Genomic DNA, 17,978 nt, shown 5'->3' on the forward strand with positions numbered 1-17,978 from the left:
TAGAGGGTTAATAATTAAATTATTCCTCCAGTTCCAGCTTTCGATCTTTGGAACTAGTTGTCCCAGGAACACTTTGTCCACTAGATGTCTCTCCTGTCATGTAGGTATATGAAACACTTGCTGCCATAATTAGTTTTTTTCACAACTAAACACTTCTCTAAGGAACACTGTGCTGTCATATACTGACTATGAAGCAACAGTAATAGTGTAATTTCTGTCTTCATAAAAATATTTTATGGGAAAAGAAATCAGATGCGAGTGTGTCACAGCTCTAATCGCCGCAACACAAACCCATAAAAACAAACAAAATACCAACATCATAGCCTCAAGGGTCCACTGAAAAGTTTAGTCACAGCCAAAAGTCTCGTCAACAAGGACCGCAGATGTGACTCACACAAGATGTCCAGGGATATAATTGGACTTCCTGTTCCCAGCTACCCCAACCAAAAACCACAATGTCTTTATAATCCTATAGGATTTATATGTGTGTATGGCCTTCACTGGTGAGTTTGATGTGACTCAGTCAAACGTTATGGTCTTTTCTATATGGTATTGTTTTTAAATGTATCCCTGTAGTTTAAAAAAAATCACAACACAAACAATGCATTTCATTTACTTCACTGTAACAGTGTAGTTCACCTTCCGCAAAGAGTCCCTCCCATGTCTTTGCTTTATGCAGCTTAAAACTAAAGTTTCACTCTAAAAAATAAACTATGTTAGCTATACCCAGTACTAGCCTATGTATTATTGTTATCCAAACTTAAACCATGACATGATTGTGAACTGTAAACTGTTTTAATTTACTCATCACTATTTGTTGCTGATTGTACATGTACATCCAATGAGTGTCATATGAACATAGTTTTGTACAACTAACAATTAATCTGATTTTAAGGGGTTTTACAATCTGTGTAGCATTTGGCACACACTGTCCTTTAATCCTCACTTTGCGTAGGGAGAAGCTCTCCCCTCCCCAAAAAACTTTAACAGGGAACGAAATGGAAGAGGGGCCCTGCCCGGAACCGAACCACTACAGTAAACGCTTCTCACATTGTTGCAGCAGTATCCGTCTAGTGACATATCACTCACAGGGGGCCACTTTTCTGAGGAACAAGTACTTTTACTTTTGACATTTACATGTTGCCAATACTTCTAGGAATTTGAATGCAGAAATTTCAATTGCAATGTAATATTTTTTACATGGTTCAATTGGTACTTTTACTAGAAAATACCACATCTCCCCCTGAAATATAGTGGAGTAGAAGTATGCAGTAGTTTAAAATGGAAATACTAACAAAAATACCTCCGAATCTAAATCAGACAGTGATGCATTTGTATGTGTGTGGGAGGAAACTCCTGCCTTGGGAGACAAACTGTCCTCCACATCTTTTCGCATATTCTCACCCTCTCTCTCTCTCTCTCTCTCTCTCTCTCTCTCTCTCTCTCTCTCTCTCTCTCTCTATTCATTTCCTGCGCGCGGTGACGGTCCTCCCCCTCTCAGTGTAAACACACCCATTGATTCGAGTGAGAGAGAACTGGGAGCGCAAGAGGCGAACCGTCACACAGGAGCAGAGCAGAAGCGCACGAGCAACGCCTCCGAACCTCTCATCCTTTTATGTTGAAGCCCGTTTATTTTGTGCGCGACTTTTACACACATGTGTAAAATTTCCAGTGTGCAGACAACACAGTTTAGTGTTTAGTGTGAAGAAAAGCGGCCTCATCCTCACCGACTATCCGCCGGCTTTTCGGAAATATCCAAGGAGAGTTGTTCCACTCCCCGAGCGCAAGGCTTGCATCGTGGCTCTTTCAGAAGTGGCATGTTCGAGGGACACCGCGGACACCAATGAACTCCTGCTTTCACCCAAAGAGGTAAACATGACAATACAATCACATCCTTACCTTGTAACGATCTACTAAAGCCTATAAACAGATCGTTATATTGTAACAGCATCCCATTCTGATCACCTGATGATGAAGAACTCCGGTGTTGTGGCAGAGGAAGCGCAACGGGAAACAGGCTGATAGACAAAAGATTGTTGTTGACATCCCTTGATTATGTCTATATAATGTTATTACCATCATTTACCGAGCGCATTGATGGGCGCTCGCCTCTTTCTTTCTTTTCACGAGATTCTTCTCCCAGTCCTTTGTGCTCTTCTCGGCATCCTGTCCCTGCATACTCATGCATCCTCGAGATGTTGTTTTAAAGGCGACATCAGGTGTGACACGCTAGTCTTGGTGATACACACACTATTTTCTAAGTGGCAGGGCTTTGTTTTAAACACCGTTAACCTCGCTCACATGTCTTTGGACGGCTGGGGTCAGTCTATAAATTTGAAATTAAGATCGATGCAGACATGCAGATCAATAGCTGCTGGTGCAGCCTCTTGTTTTGCATCTTTCTTCTGTTCTCCCAAGTGGCAGATGTAAGGAACTGGCCCATATAAGCCTGGAGTTCACTTTTGAAGTCTCTCCCACCAGTCCCTCTTCCTGTGTCCATGGTTGACTGCGAACACCTGGCAATGATTTTAAACAGACTGCAGCCAGCCAGGCCTTCGATATGGTGTCCAGAGGCGGCATGTGCATGCCTTTTTACTGTGTGCTTTGCGAGTGTGGCATGTATGCGCTTTCCTGCTTTGTGCCTGTGGGTCTGTTTTCTGTGAGGGGATGAGGATGACAACTCTCACAGCCATCCAGCCAACCGCTCACTCTCACGCTGCTGCCATATTCTTTTTTCCTCTCAGGGCACGTTGGTGTTGAATGCACTGACTCTGTTACTGTGACAGAAAATAGCCCTGTGAGACCAAGGACAAGTTACAATACCATGAGGATTAATTGTGGATAATGATAACAGTTAATGAATGGTAGTTGGTTTCCAGGCAGCTCAATTTAATTAACAATGAATGTAGTGATTACTTTTGATTGTTAAGCGGTTAATTGTTTAGTCTGCAATATCATGGTGAAAAAATGCCCAATCACCACTGCCCAGAGCTCCGATGACGTCTTCAAGCCTCTTATTTTGTCTAACCAAAGCTATCCCAAAGCTCAGTGCAGGCAGGTTGCTATGATGTGGGATAAAGAAAAACAGCAAATCCTCATATTTGGGAAGCTGAGGTAGAGAGTGTGTAGTACTTTTGAATGACTGGAAAAGTTGTTGACTCATTTTCTGTTGATCGACTACTTGATTAATGTCCCCGCTCATGTTGGTTTATGCTGAAATACCTTTCCTCTGGCAGGATTACAAACTTCTAGTGGGGCTCAGGGACAACCAGTTGGTCTCCAACATTATGACTTTTCAAAAGTTTCTTTAATATCAAATATGTTCCGCATAATTAACAGCATATGGGCTACAACTAACAATTATTTTTATTTCGGATTAATCTGTTATTATAAAATCTTGTAAATCTCCTCAAGCTCAAGGTGCCGTCTTCAAATTGCTTGTTTTGTCAAACTAACAAGTGCAAAATCCAAAGATATTCAGTTTACATTCACAGACCAATATGAGCAGCAAAAAGGCTGGAATCAGTGAATGTTGAATACAATTAATAAAACGATCTATAAATGATATAGTTGCTGATCGACCAAGTTTTTAAACACAAGACATTGATATCGGCCGACAGTCTTCAGGAATTTCACGGCAACTTGTTACCCTCAGGGTTGTTTTACACGCACTGTAACAGTGTTGACTGTGAGCAACCAGATTAAGGTTATATGGGTTGCAGTAATCTGCTTCCCCAATAAGCCGTGTTTACGCGTGTTGGGTTAGTGTCCATAGGGATTTGTGGTAGTTTGCAAAAAAACATGTTTACATTACAATCAAATAGTCTGAATCAATGCTTGTGATCAAGGAGAACTGGAATACGAAATAAATAAAATAAAAAGTTGATTTGAGACGATATTATCTAAATTCTGCAACCATCCACGTTCTTAATAGATACTTTGGCGTACAATAATAAAATAGATGTTGAGGACAAGCAAACTCGTAAAACAAAGGACACATTTACATTTAAATTAAATAGATGAACACAGGGGTTTAGTTGGTAATCCAGGCTTTATCCTTAAATATGCAAATGGTATAAGTGTGTGTTTTACTGCTCTTCTTCTGTTTGTTCAACTCTAATGCACTCAACTGGATATATTAGTGAGCTCGTTCATCCGAGGACAACTTTGTTTACACCTTTAGTGATGCAGAATTGCTTTTAAATTCGTCTTGATTATTGTATTTTCACTATTCCTAGTATGAATGGTTCATATATAATCTAATACACAAGTTAATTAATTCAAGCCTGTAACACATATAGCTGAAACAATAAGCCAGAATGTTCTTTTGTAAGACATTGAGAATAGTATAACAATAGTCTACAGCTATGCTAGTGGCCCTGTGAGGCTGTACCTATCGGTGCTTTGAGCTAAATGCTAACGTCAGCATGCTAAAATGTTCCGAATGACAACGCTGACCGTATTTTGTATTAGTTACGTTTACGATGTTTACCATCTTAGCTCAGCATGTTAGCATGCTAACTTTTTTAAATTAGCACTAAAGCCAAAGTACAACTGAGGCTGACGGGAACTGTGGTATTTGGTCATATACATTAAATGCTGGAAAAAAAGGCAGGGGATCACCAAAATGATGAGGGTTCGTCCTCTATGCAGCATGAATGTCTGTACCAAATTTCATTATAATCAATGCAACACGTGTTGTGATATTTCAGTCTGGTGGACCAAAGTGTTAAAGTGGCTAAAAACATGAAACTTGTGATATTGGCTGCGCGGCACAAAGAACCTGAAAATAAATGGACACATCTCCTTTATGAATCAGTCACATACGTACTTTCATATCAATGCACCTCACATAGAATTAATAGGTTATCTCCCATCTTCGCCTGGTTTCAGTTTTGGCTCCTGTTTTGAAGGCTTAGGTTGGAATGCAGTGCATGTAGTTTAAATACCTTATCGCTAACACAGGTTGTGTTTTCCCCATTGACAGCTGCACCCAAACACCAACCTGCGTGTCTGGGTTGCAGCTGTTTTTGGAGTTAGTTTAACTGGAATTTAATAATATCCCTGGAATTTAAAACATGGAACAATACAGTTCTGTTGAAGCCAAAGGTGTCAGTGACACCACTCACCAGAAACGTGCAGGGTTCACACCTGATTGTCTATTTACGAAACAGACTTCTCAGGTTTTTTGGAGCACATGATGCAACTTAAGGTAAATGGAAACTGTCCTCTCATCTCCGCAGGCGGGTTGCAAAGGATTCGTTTATGACACCTGGGAACTTTTGAACGTTTGAAGTGGTAGTTCACCAAAAATCTTGTCTTTTGAGAATCAAACACGCACCACATGTAGGTTTGTAAAACACGTTCTCGCTGACAGAGAAACAATGGCCACTGTGGTCAGCTGGACATTTACAGTGGATTTCAAATGTGACAAGATTTCATGGTCTGTCATCTTATCACTTCTAAAAGCTCTGCAGGAAGTCGGTTATTTTAACTTAGTTTTATGGAAGTTTTCATACTTTTTTGTCTTGAAGACATCATCACTGGAATCAAATTGAACTGAGTTCAAGCGGATCACAGCTGTAGCTGTTTGCTGTCGATTATAAAACAAGTATAGTAATGAGTATAATTGCGTATAATTGGTCTTGAGGTTTACTCTTAAGATAAAGCAATCTTGATCATTCCTTAAATCATTGGGAGAGGCCGAGAAGAGAACTTGAAATGTCTGGAAGCCTGACAGCTGTGGAGTTACTAGGTCAGACAGGGACTCTGGAAACAGTGTGCGGGAGGCACTTGACATGTCTGGAAATTGGGTGGAATGAATGTGAGCTCTAAGCGAGGACAGGGCAAGGACAGTGATTATGGGAGCTGTGACTTTCTGGAGGGGAGTAAATTCTGTGCATTAGGCCTATACTCAGAGGTTTAAAAGAGCTCTGCTGTCTCCTTTCTTCCTCTTTTTAAAAAAAAAAGAAGCTCTGCAAAGGGACTCTTACTTGTAAATCATGGTCTCTCTAAAATAGGGGGATTAGTGCTGCTTGGGTTTGAAATCAGAAAATTCTTGTGATCTCTGCGAGAAGGCAATTGTTATCTACTTGACCTTCAGAGCTCCCGGGCGTATGCTGTTTTGCGAATTGTAATAACTGTATCTCCTGCTTAATGTCTTTATATCTCTTGGGAAGGTTTGCATTGCTCACCAAAAATGCACATCATTCATCCTATTATGAATATTAGGGCTGAACCATTTCACCATCAATATCACTCTGTGCCTGTAAAGCAGACAGGCTGAGAATATAACACTTTATCTTCAGTGAATTTAGATTTATTGAATGATAGTAGTAGAGACATAGATAGAGCATTCGAATAATCAAATGTATTACCCACTTATTGTGTATTGACAGCAACAGACTCCCATATAATTAGTGAAAGCTCGCCTTCTCTTTACGGGTAACTCATTATGATGATGCTAAACTCTCGGGCCTTCTCTCAAAATGTCTATGTCGCTGTTTTATCGGAGGACTCTTCTCTTGTTGAGCTACTTGGCACATAAAAGTAACATCTTTATTGAATTAAAAAAATATTTCGATGATGTTGAGGAAGGGGGATGAGGCTGTTTGTTCGACTGTCTTTACTTTGAGTCATAGTGAGAGTGCTGTCTCAGCCTTATTATGATAGAACCTTCAAGCAAAACAATTTTAAGATGATTGAGAATTTACGGATTGAAATACACCAAGAATCTAAATCTTATTTCTACCAAATGGATGCCAATTTTAAGACAAAAACCACACACTTAAATCTACAAGCTGCACTGCGACATCCATTTCCTTAGCAAAACATTGTAAAACGTTAAACATGAAATGAAGATATGAAATGCATTAAAGAGCGATTTTTCTTGTCTTTTCAGGATTCAATGAAAATGTCCGTGTGTGTCCATGAGAACAGAAAATCCCGAGCCAGCACTGGCTCTATGAACATCTACCTGTTCCACAAGTCCTCCTATGCGGACAGTGTCCTCATGCACCTCAACTCGCTGCGGCAGCAACAGCTTTTCACAGACGTCCTGCTTCATGCAGGTAGCCGCTCCTTCCCGTGCCATCGCGCCGTGCTGGCTGCCTGCAGCCGCTACTTTGAGGCCATGTTCAGCGGTGGGCTGAGGGAGAGCCAGGCCAGCGAGGTCGACTTCCGTGGCTCCATCCACCCGGAGGTTCTAGAGCTCCTGCTTGATTACGCATACTCGTCACGTGTGGTCATCAACGAGGACAACGCAGAGTCACTATTGGAAGCTGGGGACATGCTAGAGTTTCAGGACATCCGGGATGCCTGTGCCGAATTCCTAGAGAGAAACCTTCACCCGTCTAATTGCCTTGGCATGCTCTTGCTGTCTGATGCCCACCAGTGCACCAAGCTGTCAGAGCTCTCCTGGGGCATGTGCCTCAGCAATTTCCCCGCTATTTGCAAGACAGAAGACTTCCTCCAACTGCCCAAAGATATGGTGGTGCAGCTTTTGTCACATGAGGAGCTAGAGACAGAAGATGAGAAACTGGTTTATGAAGCTGCCCTTAACTGGATCAACTATGACCTGGAAAAGAGGCACTGCCACCTTCCAGAGCTCCTGAGGACTGTCCGTTTGGCCCTGTTGCCTGCCATCTTTCTCATGGAGAATGTTTCGACAGAAGACCTGATCAATTCCCAGACCAAGAGCAAGGAGCTGGTGGATGAAGCCATCCGATGTAAGCTGAAGATCCTGCAGAATGATGGTGTCGTTAACAGCCCGTGTGCCCGACCAAGAAAGACCAGCCATGCCCTATTTCTTCTGGGAGGGCAGACTTTCATGTGTGACAAGTTGTACCTTGTGGACCAGAAAGCCAAAGAGATCATCCCAAAGGCTGACATTCCCAGCCCCAGGAAGGAGTTCAGTGCCTGCGCCATCGGCTGTAAGGTGTACATCACTGGTGGGAGAGGCTCAGAGAACGGTGTGTCCAAAGATGTGTGGGTCTACGACACCGTCCAGGAGGAATGGTCGAAGGCGGCGCCCATGCTCATTGCCAGGTTTGGCCATGGCTCTGCAGAGCTGAAACACTGCCTCTACGTGGTAGGAGGTCACACGGCAGCAACTGGCTGCCTCCCAGCTTCTCCATCTGTATCACTCAAACAGGTGGAGCAGTTTGACCCAGTGGCAAACAAGTGGACCATGGTGGCTCCTCTGAGAGAGGGTGTGAGCAATGCAGCAGTGGTCAGCGTCAAGCTCAAGCTCTTTGCCTTTGGAGGAACCAGCGTCACCCACGACAAGCTACCCAAGGTGCAGTGCTACGATCCGCAGGAGAACCGATGGTCTGTGCCCGCGTCCTGCCCGCAGCCGTGGCGCTACACAGCCGCCGCCGTGCTGGGAAACCAGATCTTTGTCATGGGCGGGGACACAGAGTTCTCAGCATGCTCGGCTTATAAGTTCAGCAGTGAGAGCTACCAGTGGACTAAAGTGGGTGACGTGACGGCCAAGCGGATGAGCTGCCAGGCTGTGGCGTCGGGGAACAAACTGTATGTGGTGGGTGGGTACTTTGGCACACAGCGGTGTAAAACTCTGGACTGCTATGACCCCACGTTGGATGCTTGGAACAGCATCACTACTGTGCCATACTCGCTCATTCCCACTGCTTTCGTCAGCACCTGGAAACATCTGCCTGCATGAGCCCCAGACCCTCTACCTACACTCTTTCCATGAGGTAAGTTTGACCCTTGTATTAAAAGTTGTATTAAGACGGGTCTAAAGAAAATCTGTAAAACATTGATATTTAATTGCATTTTTATATTATTTATTCATGTATTTATTTGAATCAAAGCCCAATGAATGTGGTGTTTTTGAGGCAGAAACCAATGTCGGTAGTTCAACTGTAAAAAAAAAAACTGTACATATATAGATAGATAAATATATATACAATAAATTGGCAGTCACAACACCCACTTCACATAAACAAAATCATTTTGGCAGTGATGCTTCCAATCTGGCAAAGATACAGAGATAAATAGGTCAGAAAAATACAAAAATGGAACCTAGACATGTACTGCAATTTCTATTTGCAAATCTGTTAATATAGATGCTCAATTCTGACAATCTGTGATATCCGGTATTGATCAGGTTCTGAGATGCATTTTTCGGGTCTTTGAAGCTTTGACATTTTCTGAACTACTGCCAGGATCAGTAGAGTCTTCTCAGAAGACGAGAGGACAGAGCACTAGAGGAGGGAGGGTGGGGGGGGGGGGTAGGGGCTTGTGTGCGTTAGTTAAGTGAGTTATGTGGCTGTGGGGATGGGCCGAAGGACAGAGAGGGTAATTGAAAGAGAATAGGATATTTTTATTGCTCCTGTGGGGGAAATCCTTCTAATAGGAAAAAGGGGGTCTGCCAATTAGACAAGCCACACACCAGCAGGCAACAACGCCCTGGCGAGGCTAATCCACCCTCAGTCGCCTTCCTTTGACGAGGTTATGGTCTTTACGCTGGGCGAGAGGGAAGGCAGCCCGCGACTCACGCAGTGTCGGAAGCCATTTATTATGGGCTGCAAGTGGAGGTGACAGAGAAGTGGCAGCAGGGAGAGTTGTAGGGCTAGAGAGCAGTCAGACACACATCTTCCTTGATAATATCACGCTTAAAATTTCCTGTTGAACTCTACAGTCTCTTGTGACTCCACCTATGTCTTCTTTACCTCATTCTAACCCTGCTCTCCATGCGCTGATGTTAAACAGGCCAGACGCATGTGTAGCAAGGCTAGTCAGTTTAGCTGATCTCTCTCCATGCTGCAGGCCCACTATCACATCACATCATACAATCCCCACACATACCCATGCAGGCAGTCCTTTTCATTTAGCTGTGTTTATTGAAAGGGCTGGGGGCCCTCGGCTCCTGAGAAAGCCAAGGAGAGAAGTAGAGTGACTCCCCAGCTGTCCAGCACAGCACAGTTTCCCATTTGATAATGCCAGGAAGCAGCTCAGAGCAGCTTCACTGCTGCGATAATAGGATGTTCTTCCTCTCCACGGGATGAAATATTTGTTAAGACTTATTATTCCCTTTCTTTTCAGTGACTCATCTCTGAGAAGTAGAGACTAGACTGAAGGTTTTCACTATCTATAAGCCAATGCAACACAGTGTTCAGTGAAGGATATAATCCTGCCACTAATTTGATACAGAATTTGTCTTTAGTGCGCCTGCCTGTCATGGCAACTGACAGTTTACTCACTGAACGCAGTGAAAAGACGAAATGTGCAGGAATGGAAAAGAAGACTGACTGTTTAGGAATGAAAGGGGAAGGAAGTATGTAAGACCTCACAGAAGGAGATTGTAGCTGTGAGAGAAAGAGGAAGTTCTCTCTCAGTTTTTCCCAGGGGAGCAATACAAAGTTAAACATTTAGATTTCTTCCCCCCTAGAGAGCGTTCAGTAGGTACTGAGAAAATCAAATAACGCAGAACCTTTTTACTGCTGATATTGTAGCTATATTTCAGGATGTCTGTTGATTTTAGATATTTAATAGTTACTAACACACAAGAAAGTAACCGAAACCAAAAGAATATATTCATTTTAAATAACAAAATTGCAGAATAAATGACTAAAATAACTAATGTAACATCACAACAAATGAGTGAGTCCATACACACACTGGTCGAAAGTAACCTGATCAGCTTCATCTGGTTTCCAATTCCCAACGCAGTGTGCTGGTTTAATGGGTTCCAGTTAAAAGACAGACGCGTATGGCATGTGCACAGCATTACGGGAACCATTTGCCTTTTTAGGAAATACACATATTCAGTTTCCTTGCTTTGAAGATAGATAACGCTCTTTTGTCTATATGTTAATTATGAAGCTACAGGCAACTGCACCCTGTAGCTTCATATTTTGTGTCCTGACAGAGTGGTATTAATCTTCTCATCAAACTCTTTGCAAGATAGAAAATAAGCACATGTCCCTAAATGTTGAACTATTTCTTATATATATTTATAAATATATTTAGTTTTTGCCTCGTGTAAGAGTGAGAGCATGGAGTTATGCACCAGTGGCAGTAAAGAGTAATTGTGAGCCCGCCCCACCGTTAAAACTACTTTGATTCATGAATAAATGTATTTCGCTAAATGCCAAATTGAAACAAACTAGAATCCAGTGCAAGACATTTCTCTCCGACGCATATTGCTACTGGGTAGAAAGTGCTCCTCAAGGTTTCAATATTCACTCATCACATGTACATCTTCTGGCAACAACAGTAAGGGAAAGACCCACGTCCAAACAGAGATAGCTGGTGTTATTAAATTCCCATCAGACACATAGAGGACTGCCAAGTCTGGAACCATCTGTGCCGTACCGATAAGTAGGCCTACATATCAAGTTAAAGCTTTTAAAAAATGGATAGGTCAAAGTGAAATTTTTAGAGAAAAATACACTCAGCTGTGAAAAATGTAGGCTGATGGCGAGACAAGAAGATGATGAAGGGCTGCACTGAGGAAACAGAGTAGGTGGAGTCACCCAATCTAAGAGTCTAGCAGGAGATAGAGCAATACTTTTACATTATAACGTAAGAAAGCAGGAACTAAAATTTCTAAAGGGTTGTGAGGTGATCCAGGAGCTTTATGCCTGAGCGTCGTTTCCCAAGATGTGTATTATTTTCTGTTTTTAGGCTTCCTTTGTACTTTGAATAAGTTAAAATTAAAAAGCCACCTTTAAACTGTTGAGCGTTGTTCGCTTTCTGGCATCTTATTTGCTCATTTAACAAGCTGTTCTCTTTTTCCTCTCCTTCAGATTTCCCTTTTTTTGCTTTATCTACTGGACTCCAACTGTGAAGAAGCACACGTTATCTTCCTCTAAAAAGAGACGCCGAGCAGTGATGTACAGACACCCGCATTCATCTTGATGTCGCAAAGATGCAGAAACTGGACAAAAGCCGGACACTTCACTGGAATGATGTCGTCTCTCATTTCCGAGAAGGAAGCAGAGGCATACCGTGCAGTAGATCCCGCAAAACAAAAAAAGAAGAAAACCAAACAAACTGCTGCTTGTTATAAGAGGCACAAACTCCAACCTTGTGTACATCTGGCATATTAGGCTCGTGCTTTCATGCTGCCATATGAGGACTGCAAACATATCACACAACCTGCATTTTTCCCAATTAGTCATGACAGGCTTGTGAGGATCTGTATTGATGTTTTTCTCTATGATAAAAAAAAGAAGAAAAAAAATACTCTTTTTTCATCGAGGCTGCAATGTATAGCATGATGGATGTTCTATTTAGATCGATGGAGGGAGAATGCAATGATTGGTGTGCTAAAGGACAGAACTCAGTTTGACTGAATGTAGCTGATTTATAAAAAGACACAATGAAGGAGCAAATCTCCACCTTCTCTTCTCTAATAAGCTTTTTTTTGTTTGACCCCTTGTGACTATTTTCTTCTTCTTTCAAAGACGTGCTTCTCGCAGCTCTGACACAGAGACAAACCCCATGAGTGTTCCTCTTATGAAGGCTTTGGGCTTTGGCAGTTTTCTGTCACTGCAAGCCACGAGGTGTTGACGACCTACACCAGCTGAGGTTGAGGAGGATGGAGGAGGGGTCACGACCTTACATGTTTGCTGTTTTTTGCAGCTACGCATTAACGCCCACTGAGCGCCGGTTAACTAACCCACTGTACACAGGGGCGGCATTCAGTGTTTGGATTCAGCGCTTCAGAAAGAACACAGTCACATTCAGCTGTACACTTAATGCTGTAAAAGCCCGGCTGCGCTTCTCTTATCCTGATAAAAGCAGTTGCTTGCTCGCTGAGTCATAGCTGAACCCTTTCTAGAGCATGTCCACTCATCGTGATTCAGTAAAAACCGGCATGAACTCTTCTCTGTGGTCACAGAAATCTTGTCACCTTAATCTAAACTGAGAACAAATCAGTTTCTTTCTAAACTTGCTGCAATGTAGTCTTAATTTATATGACAATGCTTACTCTGTTATGTTAATATGTTTAATCCTATTTATTTCTTCTCTGCCTGCATTCTTATGTGAGTGTATGTTTGGGTTATGTCATGCATGGCCAGGTGTTGTGTTTTATTTGATCTAAGTTGGGCTGCATTTTGCACAATTCAGTCTTTCCCAGGAGGAACTTTTAACTTCTTTTACAAGAGACGGAGGCGGAGCTCTCACAGAGTATGTATGAGAGAGGAAGAATTAATCGGATTACCGACGGTGTGAAGCAGTTTAGGCCACAGGGTCGCTGCTCAAATAAGAAGGCTGAATGGGGTGAAAGACATTTTCATATTTTCTTCTTAAAGATACTCTTTAATCTCTATCCTGGGTCCAAACCTGTCTTAAATCCTCCCGTCGGGGCCCTAACTATACCAACAAAACAAGAAGATTATCAACCATAAAACAGATAAGGCTGCTGGAACGGTGCAGTACGTGGCGCAGTAACTAACCCTGACATGGTTAAGAATGTGACAGTCCTCCAGCTGTCCTTGGGACAGCTGGAGGACTGTTACATGTGCAACCCTGTTAACCCAGAGTCCTCTTCACCATTTGGTTGAGAAAGAGTTGAACCCAGTAAGCTGTGCATTGATAAAGGGCAGACACCGCAGTGCTTTTCACCATAGTGTCAATGATGCACAAAAAAACACAAAAAAAAACATTGCAAGCTCCTAAAGACCAAAAAGAGAGATTGTCTTAAACACTTGCATATGAAATATTTGGTGAGTCTAATCAGTGTTTTGTCTCTATGTCTGTCTATGTGACCTGAACATTGACGTTTTACAATTGAATATTAATGAAACCATTGAATTTCAATGTAAGGGGTAATGTTTTAGTGGAATATGTATATATCTATTTTTTTTTTTTCAAATGTCCTTCCTTCATTAAACAAATACAATCTGTTGGGATAAATTGGTAAACAGCTCTGTAAATTCCTGCTCAGCTCCTTAAGCCACCCAAAAGTTCATCCTTTTATTGGCAATTTCAGGACCTCTGTGGAGACCCTTGGGGCTCCATAATGTTGACCTCCTCCAACCGCTGAACACAGACCCTTTGGCCCCACCAATCAGATAGGAGCATTTATTTCCCATAGAAAGCAAGTTTCCCCAGCAACAAGCGAGTAATGAATGCCCCTTCAATTTGCACCTAATTGCCGAGTGGCATTTCCCACTTCTCCTCTCGCCCTTTGCTTCTCCTCTGTTTTATCTGGAAATCCAGCTGGCTCTGATCGGAGCGCAGTATCTTGCCTAGTATACTGATGTAAGTTAGACAGAAAACTGTCAATGTGCATCAGTTTCATTTATCTTTTGTCATGTAAGAGTTTAATTTCTATTTTTTATGGCATTATTTTGTACATGTGATTTTTTTCACAATGTGAAATTCATGGCTAATAAACATAAGAGTTTTTTCCTCTTGACTGTAAAGCATTGTGTCTTTGTCTTCAGTGTGGCGATGACTTCGAGCTTCAGCACACAGCACAGGGTGCTTTCTCATTACGGCATGTTTCGCATATTTAGGCAGCTTTGGAGTGAAAACAGCAGCCAAAGTGTCCTGAGGTATTAAAGGCAGTATATCATGCGTACAGCTTTTGTTCTGAGGAGGAGGGACTGAAATCATCTTATCTGTGCCTCTGGCTTCTAAGCTTCCTGCAAAAAGAACAGGCGAAACACAGCCAGATACTTTCCCTTTCTCCGTCAAGTCACCTTGGCAACGGCAACCTTTATCTGCAAACTGTGGGGGCTGGAGGAGAACATGACATCTTAAAAAGCACCTCTCTCTCTCTCCCCCCCCCCCCCCCTCCCTGACCTGCCTCCCCTCTCACTTCCTCTCACACTTTTCACCAGTGAAATGCATCGCAAAGTGGTTCGTCTGTCGCTCTCTGGTTTGTAACAAGTCTAACATCTCATTAGTGAGTGACTGCAGAGCACACGGCCACTTGCTGCATTCCTCCAACTCTGAGGAGCCTGTTCAGTGTTTACATTCTTCGCCTTGACAAGAACCGGCGACTTGAGGTTGAGAAACACCAGTTTTACTGGATCCAGACCCTCATGCATTCACAAACAAAATACACCCATACACAGGGGGGGAAGCGGGAAGCTTGAGAAATAAACAAAGATGTATTTCACTGTCACAACAATTTGCTGACATGTTGTTATGAGCTGTTAAAAATCGTATCTGCATTATTTCAAGATAACTTAGTGACAAGTTTTCTCAAGCATTCTTCTCCTGCTGAGAACCAGCGCGGAAAAAAAAGGGTTTGACATACAATGTGAAATGTGGGAGCTCTGTGTGTGGGAGGCCCCTCGGTGCCCCTGTGTGATCCAACAGTCCCCCCATTAATCAAGACAGGAAGTTGAATTTCCTGTCCGCCAGGAAGTAGGTCTTATCCACCCACCACCCCCTCCCCGGAACACACACTGATGGCTCAACCCTTCAACGCTGTGAATCCTTTGGGTGCTGTTAGCTTATGCAGAGCTTGGCTGAACAGACTAAAGTCTAGTATTTTGTGTGGGCAGGCTGTATGTGTGAGTGAAAAACAATGTACCTACATGTCACCGTCGCCTGGCAACACAGGCATTAACCGCAAGTCAGTCATGCGAGAGCACGCGCACACACACACACACACACAGGAACAAATACAGGCAGAGACGATACATTTCAAATTAGTTGCAGATGTTCTTACACTACACTGTCAGCATGAGCATGGTTATCTTTCATGTCTAGATTTAGAAGAAATAATAACATTCAATTATAGAAAAAGATAAGATATCAATAAAAGCCGTTTAAGCATTATTCACTATGTTTGATAAGATGAATAGCAAAATATAAAACCAAACATTCTAATGTTTTTATGGTGTTATTCAACATATTTTATAATATTTATAATATATCCCTGAAAATGAAGGTTGACTTTGAGGATAAGTCTGGTGTAATGTTTTAGTTTTTTCTCTCCGTCAACAAATCCCATGAAATGACCAAACCCAGTAACGTGTCCTGTCTGTCACTTTAAAACGTAACGACGTTCTTTCTCTCTGCCTGCGGCGCTCTGCACAGAGCTCATTGGTTCCTATGAGGATGTACATCTTTAAAAACAACATACAGACTTTTTTTAATCAAAATATTTGACTTTATTCTCAAAGCCTGCGGCTATAATACTGTTTACATGCACGATACACATACTTACAAGCAGGATCAGTTCATCTTTGGTCTTTGTCTTTTACGATGTCTTGTTGACGAAAAAATATACGACTTTTGTTGAGCAAAAGGATTGCATAGTTTTTAAACAGTTTGCCATTAGATTGCATATAAATACGATTACAGAAGGATTTTCTGAGGATTTCATCAACTGGGTGGAGGTGCAGGTAGATTGATACAAAGCTGAAGAAGCCTGGTGAGCTCCTGAGCTTTCGTCTGCCCACGAAATTTAAAAATACAAAAATCATACCATGCAGGGTGGAGCTGGTTTTCAACCGTTCCAGACATACAGTACACACACACACACACACACACACACAGACACCGTGATCATGTCAGGGATGTTTTCGAAATGAGAGAGCCGTCCAGTGGGCCGTGATCGCTCTGACCTCTGAGTTACATCAGCATTCAGGCGCGCAGCTGAGGACCAATCCGCCTCAGGCAAGGAGACTGACTCAGGGGCCGGTGTGTCGCTGTCAGATGTCCTGAAATGGAATTTATTAAAGCAAAGATCTTCTTCTTATGGCAAAGTTAACTTTACATTTTATTTCACTTGAATCTATCTCTATTTCTTCTCAGAGTTAATTGGAATGTTTCACCTGCTTTGAAATGCCTTATTTTAAAGAAAGTTTACTGTCCTTTCAAAAGCCCTACAGCCTGCTTATCTGGACCACAAGGCAGACTCAGGAGATAACACACTGAGGAAGAAATAGCATCTGCCGGACTTCTAAAGAAAGAACCATGCGAGGCACTGATACCTCCAGATTTTCAAAAGCTTTCTTTATCGGCGCTATACCTCTCACCTGCAGTGGAATACAGAGAGATGTCTGGCTGCAGAGACGTTTCTGAGGTTTGGAAGCTGGGATTCTTACTGTTGTTTGTTTCCAGTATAGCTCAATATTCTGTTGTATCTCTTGGTGTTTTTAAATGTTTGTTTTTTTTGTCCATGACTTCATTAGTCCTCTGTTTATCCTCCACAGCATGCGCCCTTCCCCCTGCGTTATCGTGAGAAGGCTGAATGAAAATGGATGAGAGGTAATTAAGTCTAAGGAGGTCTGCTCGAGCGCACAAAGGCTCCTCTCTTCTTTTTCTTTTCATTCTTTGCCCCCGCCTTTGTCTCTCACTTGTGTCATTACTTTAGCCTCCTCCCTGGATGATCCCGCTGACCCCATCCTTAAACTTCGTGGCTATCCCAGGAAAGATACCCTGCTGATTGGGTTGCTTTGCAGCCACAAGCTAATTTACTGCTTGAACATCACCTGAAGTGATTTCCCATCAGATGAGGACATTTAGAAAAGCGCTGTAATTAATTGAACACAAGGGAGCAACCAATACGGGACTGACCTTGACCATTTTCCTCTTGACTGCTTTGAGAAGAACTCCACAGACTTTTAAAGACAACAAACTTAAATTTAAAGGAATAGTTTGATATTTTGGGGAATATGCTTATTGGCTTTCTTGCTTATAGAGTTAGATGACAACATTATATACAGTACACACTCTCACTATGAAGCTACAGACAACAGCTTAGCTTAGCATAAATACTGGAGACAGAGGGAAACAGCTAACCTGATCTGTTCGAAGTTAACAAAATCGGCCTACAGCTCCTCCAAGGCTCACTAAAAACCAAATTATATATTGTTTCTTCGATCTGTAAAATAATAACAATAAACTGTTAAAAACAGGTTTGTAGTTTGTTTAGCTTTATACTCGTTATAAACTTCCTGTACTCTGTACGGTAAATATGAACTACAAACGTGTTAGATATGTGCTGGTAGGCGCCTTTTTCTACTGTTGGACAGAAG

The 17,978-nt window shown here is 42.3% G+C and overlaps 1 protein-coding gene across 1 annotated transcript; it reads left to right on the forward strand.

Annotated features, from left to right (window-relative positions):
* Positions 1-1,746: 1,746 nt before the first annotated feature.
* On the forward strand, positions 1,747-14,396 carry enc1 (ectodermal-neural cortex 1). Its single transcript, XM_079179184.1, has 3 exons — positions 1,747-1,869; positions 6,902-8,717; positions 11,775-14,396. The coding sequence occupies exon 2, from the start codon at positions 6,908-6,910 to the stop codon at positions 8,681-8,683; it is 1,776 nt and encodes a 591-aa protein (XP_079035310.1). The 5' UTR covers positions 1,747-1,869; positions 6,902-6,907; the 3' UTR covers positions 8,684-8,717; positions 11,775-14,396.
* Positions 14,397-17,978: the final 3,582 nt, after the last annotated feature.

The sequence above is a fragment of the Pholis gunnellus genome (genome assembly GCF_910591455.1).
Source record: "Pholis gunnellus genome assembly, chromosome: 18".
Lineage (NCBI taxonomy): Eukaryota > Metazoa > Chordata > Actinopteri > Perciformes > Pholidae > Pholis > Pholis gunnellus.

Excerpts from the sequence above, each read along its gene's own strand:
- enc1 (XM_079179184.1), top strand. The coding sequence starts at position 6,908 with ATGAAAATGTCCGTGTGTGTCCATGAGAACAGAAAATCCCGAGCCAGC.